The 23,667-nt window shown below is 43.2% G+C and overlaps 1 protein-coding gene across 3 annotated transcripts in view; it reads left to right on the top strand.

Annotated features, from left to right (window-relative positions):
* ano6 (anoctamin 6) overlaps window positions 1–23,667 on the top strand; it is a 63,995-nt gene that overhangs the window by 23,449 nt on the left and 16,879 nt on the right. For all 3 annotated transcript variants that reach the window (XM_062482847.1, XM_062482846.1, XM_062482848.1), the window contains 3 exons: window positions 4,583–4,728; window positions 6,221–6,298; window positions 6,781–7,006. In XM_062482847.1, the coding sequence (XP_062338831.1) occupies window positions 4,583–4,728; window positions 6,221–6,298; window positions 6,781–7,006 (450 nt within the window). The remainder of the gene's footprint in view (window positions 1–4,582; window positions 4,729–6,220; window positions 6,299–6,780; window positions 7,007–23,667) is intronic.

Consider the following 23,667-nt stretch of genomic DNA (forward strand, 5'->3'; position numbering starts at 1 on the left):
TCTGAAGAACCGATGGGCCTGTTTCCATTTTAACTTCATTGCCTAGTTTATTTTAACCCTTGTGTTATCTTCGGGTCATTCTGACCCATCAGTCGTTGTGACCCACTGTCGTATTGCGACAGCTTTACCGCATACAAAAACAAAGTAAAGCATTTTCTTTTAACCTTTGGGCTGTCTCAGACCCCCCACATTGCAAAGGTTAAAATAAAATTATTTTTATTTGTTTTTGTATTGGGTAAAATTGGGTAAACACAACGATGGTTCGTTATGAACCTTTGGGTCATGTGACCCGAAGGCAGCACAAGGGTTAAGCACTGCAGGCTCTGGATCCTCACATAGCCTTCTATGCCCACACATGAATACCTACATGCCTTCCTTTGTCATAGGCATCTTGATGGAGCCTAACAGACCTGCAGCTGTAGCTGGTGCCTGCATTGTCTTACACAACATGGCAATGATGTGGAAAGTACCACTAGTGGACATTCCCTTCGGCGAGGCTACCAACTGAGGCTGCCACTGTCCGGGCCTACCTTACTACATCCTACTTTGGATGAGCTGCAAATAAATAGCCTCCCACAAGAATGGGAATGAACAAAAATGCATATTGCAATAAGTTTATTAGGTAGGCCTACTGCAAAACAACAACACAATAGCTATTTATCCAAATATTTGAAATAAGAAACTGTCAAATAAAAAATAATTATCAATACAAATATATAATAGAAATAGTAATAAATATTATTATTAATCAATTTATTCTGCCCTAAGAGTTGTCTGAATGCTATGGCTCATTTGAAAGTGTGATGTCGTATCCCTTTGCTTAGAGATCTTCTTTTAGTGTAAATATTTCTATGTTCAATTCGATCTTTTCAAGCTCAATTTTTTCTTTTTCTTCTTGTATCTTTTTTGTTTCCTGTTTGAGCTTTTCAATTTCAGCTTTAAAGAGTTGACATCTTAGTGTGTCAATATTCTCTTCTGTGCTAGGAGTAGGAGACCTTCTGTTGCCTTTAGCACGCTTGGCTGAGGGGGAGTCCTCACCAACAATGTCCAATACAAGAGAGGAATATGGTCCCATGTCTGGCTTTGGACCACCTCCTGTTGGGACATTTCGTGGAAAGTCCTTAACGGCTCGCTCCACTTCTTTCTTACTTCCTTGACATCCCTGTGCTCCACTCCTTTTGAATTTATGGTGTCTGTGATGTCCTCCCATATTTGTTGTTTGACTTTATTTGTTACAAAGGTGTTACATTTAGATTCTAATGGTCCTTTGTTTATATTTTGAAAGCAGAATGATGATTTCTTCATGTGTGAAATCCTTCCTTCTTGGCCTAAGGTCAGACTTGGCCAAATCCCTGAAACAGTTTACAAACTAATGTGTCAACAGCATTAAACTATGTTATTAAGCTAGACTAACTAGCAAAGCTGGTAACTTGACTAACGTAACATTTTGACAGTAACATTACATTGTTGAAGAGCAAATTATAACCCTATTTTGGGTTAGATAGCCAACTTTATAAACAATTCTAATTCATAGTCTAACAGTTTGCCAGTGTAGGCCATCATTGTTTTTGTTATAATGTTACAATTTCACCTGCCCAGTAATATAATACAGTAAATACAGTACAGCTTGTTACTAGCTGTTGCAGTAGACTACCGTTATCAACTTTACTGAGCCCTGATATCTTATAGTTGACGGTTTCACACGATCACCCCTCGTGCACTGTGTTGCACTAGCTGTTTACATGAAGATTAAGGTAGCAGCCTACTTTAGTTATCACCTAATCGTAATAATTTGACCTACTTTACGTAGCTACCCTTTTTTTTGTGGTGATTATCATTTTTGCCGTTAACCTCTTCTAGATGCGTAGCTAAGTGTTCAAACTGACAGATGGGCACGAGAGACTTGTTTGAAACACAATTACACTTAGCATGACACGTTCTAGCGTACAAAAACCATCACATTAAAAACAACAGTAAACACAATGATTGACAACACAAGTACTTTATTTCCTTGATGATCATAGCGTAAATGCCTAACACAGATAAGTTATATGTAACTAAGTTACATTGTAAGCTTGCACTAAGTTAGCTGGGTAGCTATAGTCTATGAAACCCACCTAGCGTTATTGTTTGTCAGCGGTTTTCATTCTATATTTTTTGATAACACAGTACTAAACACTGCATCAAGAATAGTGCTTTTCACTGATTGGCCACAGAAAGATAAAGTCATTTTCCGCAACATTATTTTGGTTAGTGTCGACTTTACGACAGTGTAGCTAAGATGAAACGTACGTCTCCGTGGTGCAACCAAACATCGTCTCAGCTTTAGAATCAAACTAACTAGTTTAAACTAGTGCTGTCAGTTAAACGCGTTATTAACGGCATTAACGCAAACCCATTTTAATAGGGTAAAAAATTTTATCGCGAGATTAACGTTCTTTTTGGCCTAGCAAACTTTGTAGTTTTTTTCACATGCTGTTGCAACGACTACTGACATTAGAAAAACTACAGCACCACATCGGATCTAGCTAGACCGGAAACAAAACAACAGGCACGCCGCACACACTTGTTTGGGCTTGCGAGCCGGAATATGCAGTTTTGGTAAAGGTTAATGTTAAATTACTGAATATGGTATTCAAATTAGAGGTCCGGATCCATTGTGACTCCCAACATTTTTGGGAAGTTGGGTTGGGGAGACTTTGATGCCATCAAGGTCCAGGGTGAGATCAGACAGATTCTTCCTGTGGTTTTTCGGGCGTAACATTAGCACCTCAGTTTTAATCAAGTTGATAGGTAGGAAATTGGCTGTCATTCATGTTCCTATTCGGGAGCAACCCGAGTATCATCTGCCTACCAATGACAATTCACACTTCGATTGCCATACCAGAGATCCCTACATAGGTCTCAATACGGTCCAGGAGAATTTGATGATCAACGAGTGCTGTTTCTCCTGGTAATATGTTAGTCGATTCTAGGGTTGTTTTTGAGGTTATGAAATGTAGTAATGGTTTTGGGGTCTGGTGTAGTTTCATTTTGAAGATAACCAGACAGTCCGCCAATAGTGTAGGATTGTGGGGGGAAACTATGAGGTCTGCAATCACAATTTCCCATGTGAGAACTAGATCAAATGTATGTGAGTGAAGATGGGTAGGTTTGGAGATCACCTGGGCAAAGCCTGTGGAAGCAGTGAGAGCAGTGAAGGCCTTGCTTGATGGATTTGTTAGATCATCCACATGAATGTTGAAATCTCCCATAATAAGGATGTTATCAGTATATGTCACAAAGTCAGCAGCAATTGCAAATTTCTGATGGAATACAGGCCTGGGGTCAATATAGAGGGGCTATACATAACGAGGGGGGGATATCAGCACAAGCAGGATTTTCCCTCTGTTATGTAGTTGGCGGTTTAATGCAAATTATCTCAAATGTTTTGAAGGTGTTCACTTTGAATGGTTTATAAGTATCAATACTCCAGGCTACTATAGCTAAATTAATAAATAACAAATAAATTTGCTTTCTTTCAGCCTGCTAGCTAGCAAATAAGTTGAGTGCCGTCTCATATATGCTCTACTTTGCACCGTCTTGCTTTCGTTTTAAGATAATAAACATATCGTTCAGAAAATAAAGATAATCATAATCCTCAACTCCATTTACCAACTCCTATTCATTTTCCTTCTTTGATTTTCAATTAAAACTTCTAAAATGTTACCGATAACATGCAAGTTCATCAAACTTAGGTAATATGGCAGTTTGTCAGCCCTCGATCACCCCCTTGAGTGACCTGCCTTGACTTTTAGATAAGATTAGTGTTTTATATCACCTAAAATATACTTTTTTTGTTGTTGTTACGTCCAAACAACTTCATCTGCTTCACTGCACATCTTTGGGTCTAGAGCTGTACATGTTCAGAATTTCAGACACAGAGATTCTTTACATTATAGTAAGATGATGACATTTGCCAGATCAGTCATGTTTTCCAGATTATCTGTGCATATAGCATGATAATGTGATGGTAAAAAATATATTACTACCCCATATCTTATATCCCCAGAGGGAAATTGCACTATTATAGCCACATTGGCAATCACAACACAAAATATAAAAAATAAAAGCAACATATTAAACTACAGTTAAACATTAGTGCAAATACAAAATATTAAAATGTGATCCTTGGAATTCCTAGTATTGCCATGCTCTCACTATTCTCATGAATTGCAGCGTGTCGGTGCAATCCATATGTACAAGTAAGGTTGACTGTGTAATACATACAAAGGTGTTAGCAGGACTTTTGTCTGAGTGGTCAGATATACGGTCTATGGACTGGAGCGGACCAAAGTTGAACTTTTGTCAATTCATCATTCACATTAAAATATCTGGCTACTGTAAAATATACTAACACGTCGTTAATACAGCTTTGTTTTACAGATTGTGTTTGCAATAAAACTTGAGCTTGGTAGCTGCCAATTGAGCACTACACTAACAGCCTTCTGAACATTAACTATGATTTTACAATGCCCTGCCTGGTGAATACATTATAATAAGTAGGATAGCTATTGTTCAAATACTTTGCTCTGTATTGCAGTGACATTGTTTCTGGAGCTCTGGAAACGGTATCAGGCGGAACTGGAGTATGAATGGGACACTGTGGAGTTCCTTGAGCAAGAGGAGCAACCTCGTCCAGAGTTTGAGGCCAAGTGTACCCATGAAAGAATAAATCCTGTCACACAGGTACAGAGAAATGGGCAACACTTTACATAAAGGTTACATTAACTTAATAGCAATACTTATAGTAACAACCTTGTTGTTACATAGGAACTGCTATGTTGTTACACTTCATTACAGTTAAGCGGTACAAGTTATTACACAAGTGAAACTTAGTATGAGGGAGGTTTTAGCTTTCCATGGGTAATTGGATGTTAAACGATGATGTTATTAATCATTCTAAATAAATAATTTAGTCATCTAAAAAAATATGTAAAATATGATGTTGGAGCTCTTGTGTGGGGTACTAATGGGACACAAATGGCAGTTTACACAAAAAACTATAGATATACACCGAATATCCATAACATTATGACTGCTGAAAGGTGAAGTAAATAACACTGATTATCTAATTATCATGGCATCTATCAGTGGGTGGGATATATTAGGCATGAAAGTGAACATTTTGTCCTTGCAGTGGTCAGTACCAATCAAAACTGGTCCAAGGAAGGAAAAGCCGTGAACCGGCGACAGGGTCATGGTCAGCCAAGACTCATTGATGCACGTGGGGAGTGAAGGCTGGCCTGTGTGGTCCAATCCAACAGACGAGCTACTGTAGTTAAATGGCTGAAAATGTTAAGGCTGGTTTTGATAGAAAGGTGCCAGAACACACAGTGCATCACAGTTTGTTGCGTATGAGACTGCGTAGCCACAGACCAGTCAGGGTACCAATGTTGACCCGTCCACTGCTGAAAGTGATTACAATGGGCACGTGAGCATCAGTACTGGACCACAGAGCAATGGGAGAGGTGGCCTGGTCTGATGAATCACGTTTCCTTTTACATCACGTGGATGGTCGGGTGCGTGTGCGCCGCTTACGGGAACACATGGCACCAGGATGCACTATGGGAAGAAGGCAAGCTGGCGAAGGCAGTGTGATGCTTTGGGTAATGTTCGGTTGGGAAATCTTGGGTCAAATAAACAAGTATGATCCATGGAGGCCCCACCTCGCAACTTACAGGACTTAAAGGATCTGCTGCTGATGTCTTGGTGCCAGATACCACAGCACACCTTTAGAGGTCTAGGGGTCCATCCATTGATGGTTTAGGGCTGTTATGGCAGCAAATGCGGGACCTACATTAGTCATAATGTGATGGCTGTATATATAAAATTGTTGATGTTTTATGTATATATATATATATATCAGGAGATTATAGAGAGAGATTTTATACTGAAACATTTAGCATATATATAATTTGCTATTTATTCCAGCTCCTGGAAGCATTTCCACTTATTTTGATGATGCTCTAGACCCATTGTCCCAAGACCTGGAATAAATGAAGAAAAAACTTTGAATATCTTATATTTACACAAACTGTAACTTTTTGTGTTACATTGTGTCCAATTGTAAACAGTGTCCCAATACAAATAGTACAAACATTTTGTCGAACCAAATGTATATATGTAATCTTTGAGATAGTAATTTAGCGAAACATTTTCTATGTTTCTCATTATTTAGGTGAAGGAGAAAGTTCCTTTTACAGCCTGTGGAAGATGTGTTCGAGTGTCAATAGGAATCGGGACTGTTATGTTCTGGGTAAAAACATCCACACAAAAATTGTCTTTTTTTGCTACTGTGAATACATTACCTTTTGAGACCTATAGCTATAGCATGCCACCTACTTATCCACACGTCAGGCAATGGCAAGGGCATTTGGAGTTTCTCATACAATACATCCTAATTAATTATGCTAAATAGTAACATTTACGAATCCACAAATGTCATGCAAACTTGAAGCATCAAAGTCTACGTTACCTAGTCGGGAAGGTCGGATTGATTTGGCCCTATAGTATAACCAACTTGTTCCTATTTTGCCACGAACATTGGTTAAGTAACAATAGTGTTTTGCATGGTGCTTGCTGGATGTGTGGCATCATCAAATGCACACAATTCTCATTGCTTTTACCATTACTTTATTGTATGTGAAGACTTTTGCAAATCTTTCCGACTAATGCTAATTTTTAGATACTTTTTTGTTGTTGCTATGTGACATCTACAACTTTTATATTGCTTTTCAGATCCTGCTGATCCTGGCGTCAGTAGTGGCAATCATAGTCTATCGCCTGGCTGTGTTCTTCTCATTTTCTGCAAGACTCAGGGCAGACCTGAAGGAGCTTGAACCGTTCAAGGAGTATGTGACTCCACAAATGGCCACCTCTGTCACAGCCTCGATCATCAGCTTTGTTGTTATCATGATACTCAACATCGTCTATGAAAGAGTGGCCATCTGGATCACGGACTTTGGTGAGTAACCAAATGAAAAACATTAGAGTTGTTTTATTGTTGTTTTTTATTAACCTATTGTTATTGTTAGTATTTAGGATTCCTCCGTCAACAGGAAACCTATTATAATTAATTGTTTTATTATTATTATTATACAGCCCAATAGCTCACAAAGTCCTTAGTGAAAATGTTCTGTTAGCCCATTGAAATTACAGGCCACTCATTAAGGCCGATTTATACTTCTCCGTTTTTACGGAGACAGACACAGGGAACGCCCTCTCCGACGAGGAATTCCCTCTCTGTGCCCTCTCCGAGCCCCTCGGAGAGCTCTACGTGCACCTCCTGATTTTCCTGACTATCCGTCTGTCCGTCCGTCATTTTACGGATACCCCTTGGCTGTGATTGGTCCGTATTAAGAACCGCTTGCGTCAGGGGCGGGGTTGCCGTGATAAACAGGACGAACAGAATCCTTTGACCGCCATTGCTGTAAGTTTTTACAATTAATATTTCAGTTAAACACTACATGTAAATCAGCATCTGAATTAAAATGTGACGAGAAATGGGCAGTGTAGTTGCTGACAATGTGCGTATTTTATTGATGAAACGGCTAATTTGTACATTTGCTCCGACTACTCGATAACCTAGGTAAATAAACACTCGACTACAAAAAAACGTTGCGCCACCTACTCTTCTGCCGGTGAATTGTTTTCAGCACCCACATCCTTTGGAGTACTATAAATTCAACCAATCCGTCCGATTCCGTCCGTAACGGAATTGGAGAAGTATAATTCGGCCTTTACTCCCCAACCACAAATGGCCCTTAGGTGTCGCAATGGGCCACGCCCAAAGTATATGTGATGTCACTCCGCCCCTTAAGTCAATTGTGACCCATAACAGCCGACATCTTGGATTTTTCTGTACGATGAAAATGTGTTCAAAACTGCAAAAATCTTCTCATCAACCGCAGGTTGATGAGAAGGTTGACTGAGGTTGACTTGAAATCTAGTTTTTAATTCAGAGTTGAGTAAATTGTTGGATTGTTAGATGAGGCCCCCATCTATCAATATCACTTAGGCTTACATGTAAAGCCTATATGTTTTTTTCACAGTTTTCATTGTCTTTCATATTACAAAAGTTAAAGTCTTGAAGAAAACACTCAATATTATTTATTATAATAAACAACATGTTAAGGATCACTAAATACTCATAATTTGTTCTTGTTTACCTAAGCTTCGAGTTGAGTTGTGGGCACATCATGCATGATGTGATTTGATATCCATCACCGTGCAGCCGTTTTTTCCCAAGGCTACTTATAGCACAGGGTACTAGCTAGTGAATACATCTTTCAGGCTGTTTTCGGAAGACAACTTAACCATGTTGACTTAACACATAACTTGAACCATAATCGGGCCAGGTACAGTGCAATGTAGTCAGTACAAAAATACTGTGTGATAAAACACACATAGGATACGTCAAGAAAGCAGGATCCTGGAATTTGATCAAGTGTGAATATTGTTTTATTTTTCTTTTCTTCACTGCAGTGAAATAACCGGCACTTGACGTTTCTAACTATTCACACCAAACAATCACACCTCTCCTAAGGCGTGAAAACGTCTATAATCTTTGAAGCCGAATATCTGGGCTAGAGCTTTTCAGGTTAACAAACATGCTGATATGCGTATCTTCATAAACTTTTTTCAGATTTCAATGTATGACATATAATTTGAAAGCTTACAATCTGCATTTTCAAATCTATAAAAAACGGTGGCCGACAATATCCCATTTTGACTGGACAGTGTCACATATGATTCAATCAAATCCAATAATACCTTGTTTTTGAAAATTTGTCATACGGTTCAAAAGTTAAATGCAAAAACACACCTCCAACTTTGACCCATTGGTGGCACTAGAATGCTCAAGTGGTAGACATTAAACTTGGTGACAAGGATCAGGAGACTGTCCCCAATGAGTGTGCCAAATGTCAAAACATTTTACCATACAGTTCTATGGGCTGCCATTGACTCCCATGCAGAGATGGCAAAAGTACTCACTTCTCATACTCAAGTAGAAGTACAGATACTTGTGTTAAATAATACTCTGGTAAAAGTTGAAGTACCGATTTAACTTATTTACTCAAGTAAAAGTAACAAAGTACAGGCTTGGAAATGTACTTAAAGTATAGAAGTAAAAGTAGCCTCACAAATGACAACCATTTTTTATGCAAAGCTACCTGGACCACACAAATGTTACTATAGTGCAAGCTGAGAAACTTCAGTGGACATGGAAAAAAAGTCTCGTTATATGCCATTGCCTGCATTTTAAATGGATGTCTGCCAATAGGCCTAAAACATCACATATGATTATTGTGACAGAGACTGGGACTCCAGGTTAATAAGATTCTGACTGAGTAGCAAGATATGAATTCAATTGTGATTCTGTGAGAATTCACAGATCCAGTTTCTCTTTTTAATCTTCTCCTTAACATTTAAAGGAAATTACATGTATGTGTGTGTGCTCAAATATGGCTTCTGGAAAGAAAATAAAAGGATAAAATATGAATTACTAAACAGATATTAATTAAGAAGTTCCCCATACTTTAAGAGTTACAACTAACAACCGTAGTGTATAAGAAATGAACTGACAGCTAGTAAATCTTTGAACATAGAGTGCTAATAATAATAAATGTAATGTCAGTTTCACAATTTTTACAATTGAAGTGCTATAAAAGTTGGAGAAATTACAAATTCAACGTGCATTGTATTAAAAAAATCTTTATTGACATGCAAATAGACAATAGACATCCAGCAAAAGAAAAATGGCAAGTGATGTATGCCCTCAAATCTGTAGATGTCAGCACCGGATGTCAGCACCGGTGTTCTTGAAAGCTAGCAGTTCGTGATGTTTCGGTTGGCACAATTTGCAGCACATTCGCCAGGAGTCATTCTTAATGCCTACTATATCAAACATCTCTTTCAGATAAGGCCAAGGACGATGAAGGGGAATGTCTTGCTGCTTGTCTGCCGAATCTCTGGGATCATCTCCGTTTTCTTCATTTTCAATCATGTCGCCGTCCATACTACTATGCTATTAGCTACCGCTATCAAGCTGCAATGATTTGTTGGAGTGAATGCTGCCGAATCTGTCGAATCATTTTGTAGTGGTGCGTCAAGTGCAACGTTCCCATCCAATTAGATTGAATTGGATATTTATGACGCAAAAATAATAACGGTAGCCTAACTCCACTGTAATTATTTGAAACTTAAGTAACGAGCCAATTTAGTAAAATGTAAGGAGTAAAAAGTACCGATATTCGTGTTAAAATGTAAGGAGTAAAAGTAAAAAGTCAGCACAAAAATAAATAGTAAAGTAAAGTAAAATAATCTGAGAAATCTACTGGACTACAGTAACAAAGTATTTGTACTTCGTTACTTCCCATCTCTGCTCCCATGGTAAAATAATACAAACTAGAGAGGGTACAATTTCTGGGGAAATTGTAGGGTGTGTTTGCTTGCATCGGTTGCATGTGGGTCCGTCCCAAGTTTTTCTCTTCTAGTGACATTTTTCAAGCATTTAGCCTACTCATATTGCATAATTCATTAACCCCCTTCGAAACAAGATACTGTAACAACGTTGTCACCGGCAGTATTTCAGATGGAATCGCGATTCAAACAGTACCATCTGCTAACTGAAAATATGCCCCCAAAAATGTAAATAAGCTTTACATCTATTTCGGGAGAAATGGCTAAAGCGCCGGAAATTAGAGTGTTTCTTTTGACATAAAGTCACATCATCCGCAAAAAGCAGCGACCCGATCCTGAGGTCCCCAAACCGGACCCCCTCAACGCCCTGGCTGCGCCTAGAAATTCTGTCCATATAAGTTATGAACAGAATCGGAAATAACAGAAACAGAACAGAAAATAAAAATACAAGCAATTCAATCTCTACCAAGACGAAACTTTTGACACCGACGTTGTCTATGTAGTCCAAATATTGACAGATCCTTAGGGGGGCAAAAAAAATAATAACTAGAGAGGGTACAATTTCTGGGGAAATTGTAGGGTGTGCTTGCTTGCTTGCGTTGGTAACAGGTGGGTCTGTCCCCTTATGTTTTTCCCTTCTAGTCACATTTTTCAAGCATTTAGCCTACTCATATTGCATAATTAAGAACTCCCTTTGAAACAAGCTACTGTAACAACGTTGTCACCGGCAGTATTTCAGATGGAATCGCGATTCAAACAGTACCATCTGCTAACTGAAAATATGCACCCAAAAACGTAAATAAGCTTGACATTTATTGAGGGGGAAATGGCTAAAGCGCCGGAAATTAGAATGTTTCTTTTGACATAAAGTTTAGGCTGTGGCATTGAAGACAGCGACGCACCACACAAGCTTGAGTTTAAATACATTATTTAATATGACATTACTTACTGTACATGCAAGTCTTGAAGATTTGCTTAAATGTACATTTGCTGCTAGTTCACCACGGCACGATACTCACTGTGCAACAGCACATCTATGCACGTTGTATCCATGCGTCGTTGCTAACGTGTGCTGACGTTGTGACGTATGCTAGCACTGAGTTACCTTTGTTGACAAAAGGCACTTTTTGCCACAAAAACGTTGTAACCTCCTAAACCATGCAACGGAACGTGAATAAAAATACAAACAACTCAATCGCTAACAAGACAAAACTTTTGACACCGACGTTGTCTATGTAGTCCAAATATTGACAGGTCCTTAGGGGTGGGAAAATAAATAAAAAATAATAATAAAAAAAATATATATGTGAGAGAACAAAGGTTGGGCTCTCGCCGAAGGCTTGAGCACAACCAATTAGATATATGTGAGAGAACAAAGGTTGTGCTCTCGCTGAAGGCTTGAGCACACCCAATAAAATTAACAAAAACAATAGGTGCCCTAATAATAATAATAAAACTAATAAATCATTGCTGCTTGGCCCCTAAATATATATGTGAGATAACAATAGGGTGTCTTGCTGAAAGCAAGCACACCTAATAACTTTAAAGATCCTGTAAAGTGGAATTGAAAACGAGTTTTAAGTTCACCACACCACAGAAGAATGTGTTAGTAACTACCCATCCAAATGAGAAAAAACACAGACAAGTATGTTAAATTAGGCTTTGAAATCGTGAGAAAATCAGCACTCTTCTCTGCTTGAGACTGGGGGGGCGTGTCCATAGACATATATAGACAAGTTTTTGAGCCGTTTCCGCTCTACTTCCTAAACTCCTCCCTTTGATGCAATCCACTTCCGTTCTGGCAGGCTGGGTTTATTTTGCTAGCTAGCTCCGTTGTGCCGACAAAGCACTGATATCGCAGTGACAAAGAGGATATACAATTTACAACATGAAGAAAAGTGGTTCGGGAACGACGTGTGCGGTGGTTGGTTGCAAACACTCGAGAAAGCACCTGAACGAGTGGTTAGATAGAGTGCTACGACCACCAGTTTTAAAACCTAGAATCGCCTCTAGCCTGTTACAGTTATACTACAGTAGTATGCTTATTGTTTGTAGGCTATTCACATTTTGTTGGTGTTCCTTTGTCCTATTGTTGCAGTGGATTTAATAATTATACATTGATATGTGGATATAATAATTCAAACCTTTCAAAGTGCCAATACACACATCTGTAAAAGCCCGGCATGAGGTGTGTAGCCAACCGGTGCTTGTTTAAAGCAGTCATAACCGGGTTCATAGGAAGAATAGATAGATAAGTAGGCACTTCAGGCAGTAACAAGCCACTTAACCCTTGTGCTGCCTTCGGGTCACATGACCCAAAGGTTCATAACGAACCATCGTTGTGTTTACCCAATACAAAAACAAATAAAAATAATTTTCTTTTAACCTTTGCAATGTGGGGGGTCTGAGACAGCCCAACGGTTAAAAGAAAATGCTTCACTTTGTTTTTGTATGCAGTAAATTTGTCGCAATACGACGGTGGGTCAGAATGACCCGAAGATAACACAAGGGTTAAATAAGGATAACAGTGTACTGCCTGTCTTGTCCTTCTGAAGTTGTTAAATTGAATAGGCTGAACATCAACATGTAACATCAATAGCCTAGAAATTCCAAACTAATTAGCTTTCAATGTTATGTATATCTAGGCTACTTGGACCGTGTCCTGGCAATAAATAAAGAACATTATGCTACATGTTTTGCCAGGATAACTGGCAAGACCATTGAATGTTCATGATGTTCCTGTGTGTTTATTCCTTTGACTGGGTACAACAACGCGATCAGTCAACCGACTATAAATGTTTTTAATGTCGGGCTAAGAATTTATAGAACAACTTCTGTCTGATACGTGTGGCATCCTTTAGCCAAATAATTAGCCTACATTTTGCTGAGAGATTGAAGAGCTAGACAACAAATGTTCTAATGAATCACCGACTAAAGTCATCTTCTGACATTGCCTTTGCTCCATGTTAAAAGCTACAAAATGATGGACTGGCAAAAGCTTTAAACTATAAATCTACTCTAAAATGTACTTAAAAGTATGGCGACGACGTTGGCAACTTATCCAGTAGTAAATGTCAAACGACAAGTATGTCAAAGTAGTAGAACCGTGATCCCAAGCTAGCATCGACATCGCTGTGTTTACACCGGCAGACGCTTTGCAAACCACTTCCGGCGGAAATGAAATGCATTTGTGTAGAGTTATGGCGGCCCCCTGGGATTTGGCGCGTAAACTTGTCTATACATAGACGCCCCATTGTCTGCTTCAGAACGTTGCTGCGACATGCCAACTCGCCGTCATCTTGGGGAGGTGATGACTCGCCTGTAAACAAACGCAAGTGAACGGTGGAGCTGCGGCTTTTCTGGTTAAAAAGCACTTTAGCGTTTACATTTCTCAACAGATTCCATTGAGTCGTTTATATATTCAAGGGTTTATGATCTACGTGGATTATTGGATTATAGCTCGGTCGATATGTTCAAGCCTCAGTTTGATATGCATGACCTCACTCTCGGTTAGTAAGTAGTTATTATTGCCCTCCTCTGACGTCATCTGCGGTCTGATACCGATACTAGACGAAGACTAGACTCTTTGAATCACTTGTCGTTATTTTGTGTTGGAATTAAATCAATTTTAGCAGAACCGTGTTGCCCACTTGAGAGATAGCTACAATTAGCCTACCATTTATTTTCATTTACAAAATGAAGAGCTAAAACAAATGCCATATAATAAACAATTTAGCAACCTCGACCTTTCGGTCATGCCGGTAAATATCAAACCTCGGCTTTGCCGTATCAACCTAAACAACTTACTAACCTCGACCGTTCGGTCATGCCGGGAAATATCAAACCTCGGCTTTGCCGTAACCGTAAATTCTAAGTAACATGGAGACAAAACTTTTTTTGGTACTCCACGTAGATCATAAACCCTTGAATATATAAACGACTCAATGGAATCGCTTGAGAAATGTAAACGCAAAAGTGCTTTTTAACCAGAAAAGCCGCAGCTCCACCGTTCACTTGCATTTGTGAAGGAGCTGAAGCTCCGCCCCTCACTGCCTACCTACGACCCAGATAATGAACCCTACGACCCTGCTGGCCGGCGGTGGATGGTCCAGGTGCGACTGGAGGAGGAACGGCCGGGAGGGCGATGCTCGGTACTGCTCCGCGCTGCAAGAGAAGCCGTGTGTCCCTGAACCCCGTCTGTCTTTGGTCCATGTTAAATCTATCCACCGTGAAATGGTCACTGCAGAGGCGGCTGTTGGAGTTTATCCGAAGCTTTCCATCAGCGTGGCTCTTCACAAAATCAATCCACCTATTTTTCCTTTCCTCATCAATAGGGAAATTAAATGGCATTTCTCACGCTGAGAAGCACAGATTTGATAGTTGTCTTGAGTTATAAAGAGTTAAAAACCAGACAATAAGAAACATAGTATTGTAGCGACCCACGGATTGGTCGCTGTTAACTCGCGCTGTTGGCGCAAAGGATTGTGGGTGGCGCAATTCTCATACTTGTTTCATGTTTAATTAATGTTGCATGCATGTTTGAATTAAGTGTTGTTGTTCTGTCGATTAGGTTTGTCAGTGGATGATGTATCGATGTTAGTAACTATAAGTTGTCGTTGTTGCCATAACTGTGAATTGTATGTGAGTTAATGACTTGTTGTTGGCATTCACATGTGATTGGAGGTGTAGTAATAAAACCTGTAGTCGAGCGGTGTATGGGACACAGGATAAAAAGGTCTTCTTCTCTGCGTCACATCATTGAGCATCCACTCCATTATAGCCCTCTAGCGCCATCGTTACATTGGTGTCAGAAGTGGGATGGCGCGACCACGCAGGATGGAGGAAGAAATCGCAGATCTGGAAGAGACCATTGAGAGGACTCGGCTACACCTGGAAAAACGAAGGCTGAAGATGGAGCGTTCCAGTGCAAGAACGTCATCCCACGCTGATGGGTCCAGTGTGCCACGGCCTCGTCGCCCCCTAGAGGCCGGGAGTGGAACCACAGAACACACAGCCATAGCTGTGAACATCCAACCTGACCTACCTGGGGCGTCTCCACAGGTGGATGTTGGGGCCAACCTGCCCCGTTCCACTGCCATTCCCAGAACACCAGCGAAGGTGCCCAAGTTCAATGGAGAGACTCTCCTGGAGCCATATCTTGCCCAGTTCCAGTTGGCAGTGTGGCACGGTGGTTGGAGCAGCGAAGAAGCCGCCACTCATCTGGCCCTGGCGCTGGAGGGAAATGCGCTGCAGGTGCTCCTGGATCTGACCCCTGGGGAACAGCGGAACCTGGAGACCTTGACCAGGGCCTTGGAGAGACGGTTTGGGCAGCAACCATTCCCTGACCAGAGTAGGGACAGGCTAGCCAGCTGTCGCCGCCAGGAGGGAGGGAGTTTGGGCGCTTTCGCTGCGGATATCCAGCTCTACGCCCGCCATGGCTATCCAACGTTCGACGCCGCTGCACAAGGGGAGCTGGCTCTCCATGCATTCCTCAAGGGGCTTATGCCAGAGCAGCTACGCCAGCATGTGCGTCTCACCATGCCCAGAACCCTGGAGGGGGCTCTTCAAGAAGCGGTACGGGCGGAGGCGGTGCTCTGCACTCAGGCTGCCCCACGGCTGACCCTTCCACACGTCCGGGCCATCGACTGTGAGGGTGAGGAGGCTGAGCCAGTTTGTCAGGTGCAGTTTAAGCGGCGGCCAACCTCAGCTGGGAACCGTCGACCTCGATCCACTCTTCGGTGCTATCGTTGACGAACCTGGTCACATTGCTCGTAACTGCCCAGCACCAGTCGCCAGAGCACCACAGCAGACGGGAAACGACGGGGGGGTGGCGCAGTGAGGGGCCCGCCACTCCAGTTGTTGACCCCTCCCTTGAGCCAAGAACTGTTGATTGGTCGTGTAGGCCACACTAGGGGACTGTATTTGGACTTCTGGCTTGATGGCCAACCCTGCAAAGCTCTAGTAGACACGGGGTCTACCGTCTCACCGGTGCGTCCTGGCGTCCTTCCAGGAACGTTGGGGACGCTCTCCGGAGCATGGGCAAAGTCAGACACGAACCTGGTGACGGTGACAGGGGAGAAGGCTGCTACAAAGGGGAAGAAGCATCTGCGGATCCAGGCTGGGAACCAGGAGGCGGCGCACGAGTTCTGGCTCGCCAATATCCAGGACTCATGCATTATCGGCCTGGACCTGCTGTCCCATTGGGGTGCCTATGTTGATGTCCCGGGGGCAGCCATCACCCTTGGTGGGGAGACGGTGGCGCTCCAGGCCGGCCAGGACAAGAACACGAAGGCCAGATACCGGCAAGCCAGCCGCCAAACAACCGCCACCAGCGACTCCATGCCGGGTCAGCCCACCAACCATACATCGGCGGAGACGTCTGAGGCGGTGAGGGAACTCTGCCGACGCAGCAGTGATGGACTTGACCAACAGCAGTGCGGCCAGTTGAGGCACCTCTTAGAGGACTATGCAGATATCTTTGCAGCAAACGATGAGGACTGTAGGCGGACGGGTTTGGTTCAGCATGCCATCGACACCGGTACCGCTCAACCCATCCGCCTGCGGCCTCACCGCCTGGCCCTCGGCAAGCGACAGGTGGCAGAAGACAAAGTTAGGGAGATGGCTGCTGCTGGGGTAATTGAGCCCTCTGACAGTCCGTGGGCCGCACCAGCTGTCCTGGTCCGAAAAAAAACGACAGCTGGCGGTTCTGCGTAGACTATCGACGTCTCAACGCGGTGACCAAGAAGGACTCTTACCCACTCCCTCGCATAGATGACGCCCTCGACCATATCACAGGCTCCAGCTGGTTCAGTTCCCTTGATCTGCATAGTGGCTACTGGCAGGTGGAGTTGGCCCCCGACGCACGACCAAAGACCGCCTTTACCATTGGACAGGGACTGTGGCAGTTTCGGGTTATGCCGTTTGGACTTTGTAACGCACCAGCGACGTTCGAACGGCTGATGGAGAGGGTGCTGGCTGAAATACCACGGAGTCGTTGTGTGGTGTACCTGGATGACCTGCTGGTGCATGCCAGCGACTTTGACCGAGCCCTGGGTAACCTGCAGGAGGTCTTTGGAGCCATTTGTCAGGCTGGGTTGCGGTTGAACCCTGCCAAGTGTCGCCTGCTGACAAGAGAAACACAGTTCTTGGGCCATGTGGTCAGCGCGCACGGGGTAGCTACCGACCCCGCCAAGGTGGCCGCGGTCCAGAATTGGCCCCCCCTGCCAACGTCAACGAACTGCGGAGCTTCTTGGGCCTGGCGTCCTATTACCGGCGTTTCGTCCGGGGCTTCGCCACAATCGCCAAACCCCTCCATCGGTTGACTGACAAGGGACAGCCTTTTGACTGGGACGACGTGTGTGCCGGAGCCTTCACCCAGCTCAAAACTGACCTTACCGAGGCTCCCACTTTGGCCTACCCGGATGCGGAACAGCCCTTCATCGTGGACACTGATGCCAGCAACGTAGGGGTTGGCGCCGTACTGTCCCAGAGTGTTGGAGGTGTGGAGCGCGCAGTAGCCTACTTTAGCCGCACTCTGAACCGAGCTGAAAGGAACTACTGTGTGACCCGGCGTGAGCTGTTGGCAGTGGTCCTGGCACTGCAACAGTTCCGGCCGTACCTGCATGGCAGCCATTTTCTTGTGCGCACCGATCATGCTTCCCTTACCTGGCTTTTGAACTTTAAGAACCCTGAGGGCCAGGTGGCTCGATGGCTGGAGGCCCTACAGGAGTATGACTTCGAGATCCAGCATCGAGCAGGGCGGTTGCATGCTAATGCTGATGCCCTCTCCCGCCGGCCGTGTGCAGTATTGGAATGTTGATATTGCCAACGACAGGAGGAGCGGGACCAACCACTGACGGTGGCAGCCATTCAGACCGCTGACTGCGAGGGGAGTTCCCCATGGACCTCCGCTCAGCTGCAACAATGCCAGGAGGCCGACGCAACCTTGGCGGTGGAAATCAACTGGCTAGCAAGGGGGCGGCGTCCCGAATGGACAGAAGTATCTGCCCACGGACCGGAGGTTAAGGCTTACCAATCACAGTGGGGCAACTTGGAGGGGGACGGCTGGGAGTATCCAAGACGAGGACGACGCCTCTCCACCCTCAGAGCAACGGGCTGGTGGAGCGGTTCAACCGCACCTTGGCTACCCAGCTCGCCATCCTGACCAGCCAACATCAGCGGGACTGGGATCGCCACCTGCCCCTGGTCCTGTGGTCGTACCGGACGGCCGTCCAAGAGTCCAGCCAGTGCACACCAGCTGCCCTCATGTTTGGGCGGGAATTACGGACACCGGTGGACTTGGTTTTCGGGACCCCGCCCGAGCCGGAGATTGCTGGAGGAAAGGAGATGGACTACTACCGGAGGTTGATAGATCGCCTCCAAGTAGTCCATGAGTACGCTCGTCAGGCCCAGGCTAACTCTGGGGTGCGGCAGAAAAGAGCCTACGACACCCGGTATCGGAAGCTGACCTTCAAGCCTGGTGACAAGGTCTGGGTGTATTGCCCTACCCGTAAGAAGGGGGTGTCGCCCAAGTTATGCAGTCACTGGCAGGGGCCAGGTGAGGTTATGGAGCGGGTTTCTGAGGTGGTGTATCGGGTGCGCATGCCTGGTCGGGGGCGTGTGGTGGTGCTGCACCAGGACAGACTATCACCTTATCGCCCACTTGCTCCGGAGACGGGTGGAGCAGAGAACGACACCAGCGGCACCACTCACACTGGACAGTGTGACCCCCCCCTATCGCGCCTTCTACCAGTCCCAGGAGGCCAACTCGGCGGCGGCTACGGCCAGGACACTTGAGAGACTACCTGTTGGGTGATGGGGTTGTCGGGGACGACTGACCCCTCAGGTGGGGGCTATGTAGCGACCCACGGATTGGTCGCTGTTAACTCGCGCTGTTGGCGCAAAGGATTGTGGGTGGCGCAATTCTCATACTTGTTTCATGTTTAATTAATGTTGCATGCATGTTTGAATTAAGTGTTGTTGTTCTGTCGATTAGGTTTGTCAGTGGATGATGTATCGATGTTAGTAACTATAAGTTGTCGTTGTTGCCATAACTGTGAATTGTATGTGAGTTAATGACTTGTTTTTGGCATTCACATGTGATTGGAGGTATAGTAATAAAACCTGTAGTCGAGCGGTGTATGGGACACAGGATAAAAAGGTCTTCTTCTCGGCGTCACATCATTGAGCATCCACTCCATTATAGCCCTCTAGCGCCATCGTTACAGTATGTTAATCTCACTGCAAACTTTTGATGAAACTTGAGAGCCCTGGTACTACATTTTTGCGATTTAGTACAAACATTTGGGCCTACATTTAGCTGGGTTCACGTATATACTTTTATTTAAAGGTCCCATGACATGCTGTTTTTGGATGCTTTTATATAGGCCTTAGTGGTCCCCTAATACTGTATCTGAAGTCTCTTTCCCGAAATTCAGCCTTGCAGACTTACAGCCAATACGAACAGTCCCACAATGAGCTTTCCTCAGGAAGTGCCGTTTCTGTGTCTGTAGCTTTAAATTCTAATGAGGAGGGGAGAGGCGGGGCAAGGTCGAGGGTGGAGGTGTGCTGGTCTGTGTAGAAACAACAAGGTAAAATTAGTACTCAATTTATTACTTTGTATATATTCCAGGTGCAAGAAGATAGAAGCTAAGCATGTTTAATCTCATCTGATCACCCTGGTTTGCAAATGTGCACACTCAGTCATTTCAATGAGAGGAAAGGCAGATATCGCGCACACCATTACACCAACAGCAGAACCGTTATCCAAATAACAAAAATAAGGGTACAACACTCGCGTTACAGTGTGTGTATTCACACACATACTTAATGCTATTTAAAGGTGACATGACATGAAAACGTCACTTTAGGAGGTTATTTAACATTAATATGAGTTCCCCTAGCCTGCCTTTGGTCCCCCAGTGGCTAGAATTTTCGATAGGTGTAAACCAAGCCCTGGGTGTTCTTCTCCGCCTTTGAGAAAATGAAGGCTCAATTGTATGGCGTGAAATTAGTGCCAGGACAGCGAGCTCTGTAAAAACGATTTGTAACTTGCAAAAAGGATTTGTGTCTCTGTAGAAAATGATTCGTGTACTTGCAAAAAAAAGTTTTGTGTCTCCGTAGAAGAAGGAAAGATTTGTGTACTTGCAAAAAAGATTTGTAACTTTCAAAAAAGATTTGTGTACTTGTAAAAAAAAGTTTTGTGTCTCCGTAGAAGAAAAAGATTTGTGTACTTGTAAAAAAAAGTTTTGTGTCTCCGTAGAAGAAAAAGATTTGTGTACTTGTAAAAAAAAGTTTTGTGTCTCCGTAGAAGAAGGCGGGAACACTGCTCCCAAAGCTGCACATTGTCCAACTAATGCTAGGTTTAATGACTGGTCGTCTAATTAAATATCCGTATACATATTTACATTAAAAAACTATTCAACTTACTACGACTCTTATCCATTAATTTATACTGTTAAGAGTGTGCTAACCGAATAATCTTTAAATGTTTCATTAAAGATACATGCCCATGGATATTTTGAACTACTTACCAAATGACTCGCCATTGAAATCATCAGCATTCTAGTTTTGTTCTTATTCGCTGACGTTCTTTGTGTGATAGACAGACGAAAATGTCCAATGATACTAGACACAGAAATGGCTATATTTGATTGGCTTAGATGGTTTTGGGAGCAGTGTTCCCGCCTTCTTCTACGGAGACACAAAACTTTTTTTTACAAGTACACAAATCTTTTTCTTCTACGGAGACACAAAACTTTTTTTTACAAGTACACAAATCTTTTTCTTCTACGGACACAAAACTTTTTTTTACAAGTACACAAATATTTTTCTTCTACGGAGACACAAAACTTTTTTTTACAAGTACACAAATATTTTTTGCAAGTACACAAATCTTGCCTTCTTCTACAGAGACACAACTTTTTTTTGCAAGTACACGAATCATTTTCTACAGAGACACAAATCTTTTTTGCAAGTTACAAATCGTTTTTACAGAGCTCGCTCTCCTGGCACTAATTTCACGCCATACAATTTCTCTGTTTGAAAATCTCCTCCTTGTGACGTCAAGGAGGATGGTTACCTCCCCTCTCTCTGCTTTGCCCGCCCAGAGAATCTGGCCTGCCCATAAGAAACTGAGCTAGACCGTGCAAGTGTTTTTATCCTCGAGAGACATCATGGCTTGCAAACGAACAAAGCATTACATTTGCTCAGTTTGGATGTACAAAGGAAAACAAAAATCTTTTTACAGTTCCTTCATCCGAGCCTCTGAAGACCCAGTGTCTTAATTTTATTTTCTCTGGAAATGCGCCTACACAACTTCTGTTGTAGGCACATTTGTTTTGTATGTCTGCGCCAAACACTTCAGCCACGACTGTTTCCTCAACTTGAGCTAATAAAAAAACTGGCCTTGCTGAAATTAAATTCTGGATCAGTATTAACTCTCCTTCGTCCAGCTACTAACCTCGGACAAGTAAGTTAACTAACGCTATATCATTTTGTAGCTTTACTGTATATGGTTACCTAGCTGGCTACCCTTAGAATGTGGCTGTAACATTAGCTCTGCAGCTAACAGCTGAGTTACTGTCTCTAATGGAAAGGTAGATAGCATCAAGTATGTGTGTGAATACACATGCTGTAACGTGAGTGTTGTACACTTCTTTGTTATTTGGATAACCGTTCTGCTGTTGGTGTTATGGCGCGCGCCTTTCCCCTCATTGAAATGACTGAGTGTGTACCTCTGCAAACCAGGGTTATCAAATGAGAATGGGCAAATTCGAGGCATCTTACAGCAACGGGGCTACAGCCATTGCGATACATACATTGTAAACATTAGCGCATGGTGCCGCCCCTCATTAGCATTTAAAGCTACAGACACCAAAACAGCGCGTTCTGAGGAAAGCTCCTTGTGGGACTGCTAGTAGTGGCTGTAATTCTGCACCAAGGCTGAATTTCGGGAAAGAGACTTCTGATACAGTATTGGGGGACCACTAAGGCCTATATAAAAGCATCCAAAAACAGCATGTCATGTCACCTTTAAGCAATAAGGTACAAGAAGCAGTACTGTATCGTCAATAAAGTAAGTGTTCAAGGGTGTTGTTAGGCCCGATGTGCACTGCCTCTTGTACCTTATTGCTTTTATAATACGGTCATCTGCGACATTATAAATAGTAAATAAATAGTAAGCTGCCTTTCAGCACAAAATAGTTATAGCCAACAAACGGTGTATCACATTTCAGTAGCCGAGAGAAAATAGTCCTGTACGTGTGGCTGTTGCTATGCAACAGACAAACAGCATTGTGAACATCACGTTTGTTAGCCTAGCTAGACCTCGCACCATCTCATTCATTCACGTTGCTCATTTTATAAAAGTTGCCTTTAAAATAACAACAATGACAATGGGACGCTTTCAATAAAATAATATTTAATTAAAAAATTAGGCCTAAACATTCTAAATCAATCATAAATGTTTCGTAGGCACTGGGTATGCTACATTTACATTACATTTAGTCATTTAGCAGATGCTCTTATCCAGAGCGACTTACAGTAAGTACAGGGACATTCCCTCCGAGGCAAGTAGGGTGAAGTGCCTTTCCCAAGGACACGTCATTTGGTACGGCCAGGAATCGAACTAGCAACCTTGAGATTACTAGCCCGATTCCCTAACCGCTCAGCCACCTGACTCCCATATGCTAGTCCATATGCTGTAAACTATAGTTACGAGTGACTTGGGACTCGACAGACTAACATTAGGCTGTTGTTAAGGTTTGCTTATGTTGATTTTGATATCTCCATTAATTGTGCATCCATGGAAAACGTTTCTCATGTCCCCTTCTTCTCTGATGACATTGCTTCCGACCACTCTTGCTCTCTTTGCCGGTGGCTCAGTGTTGGAAGTGCCTTCTCCAGCTAGGACATTACTCCAATGCTGTCTTTCATTGAGATTTGGTGCCCAGTAGCTTTGAAGGGAGCTTTCGGATTTATGTCCACTCACTGACATGATTTCTCTTGCTTCCAACCCAGCATTAAAGAGCGTTTGCACCAAGGTGCTGCGCAGGCAGTGATTGGTGTAGATTGTTGTGCCTGCCACTAGGAGTGACAGATACTTTTCCAAGGAGGCGGAGGGTTCCTGGAAGAGAATACGTGTAGCCACGCCGACTGTCCTTCTTGCGCTCCTGTGGATCTTTGTGATTCTTTGTTTCCTCA

This window comes from Osmerus eperlanus, chromosome 17 (assembly GCF_963692335.1).
Source record: "Osmerus eperlanus chromosome 17, fOsmEpe2.1, whole genome shotgun sequence".
Classification (NCBI taxonomy): domain Eukaryota; kingdom Metazoa; phylum Chordata; class Actinopteri; order Osmeriformes; family Osmeridae; genus Osmerus; species Osmerus eperlanus.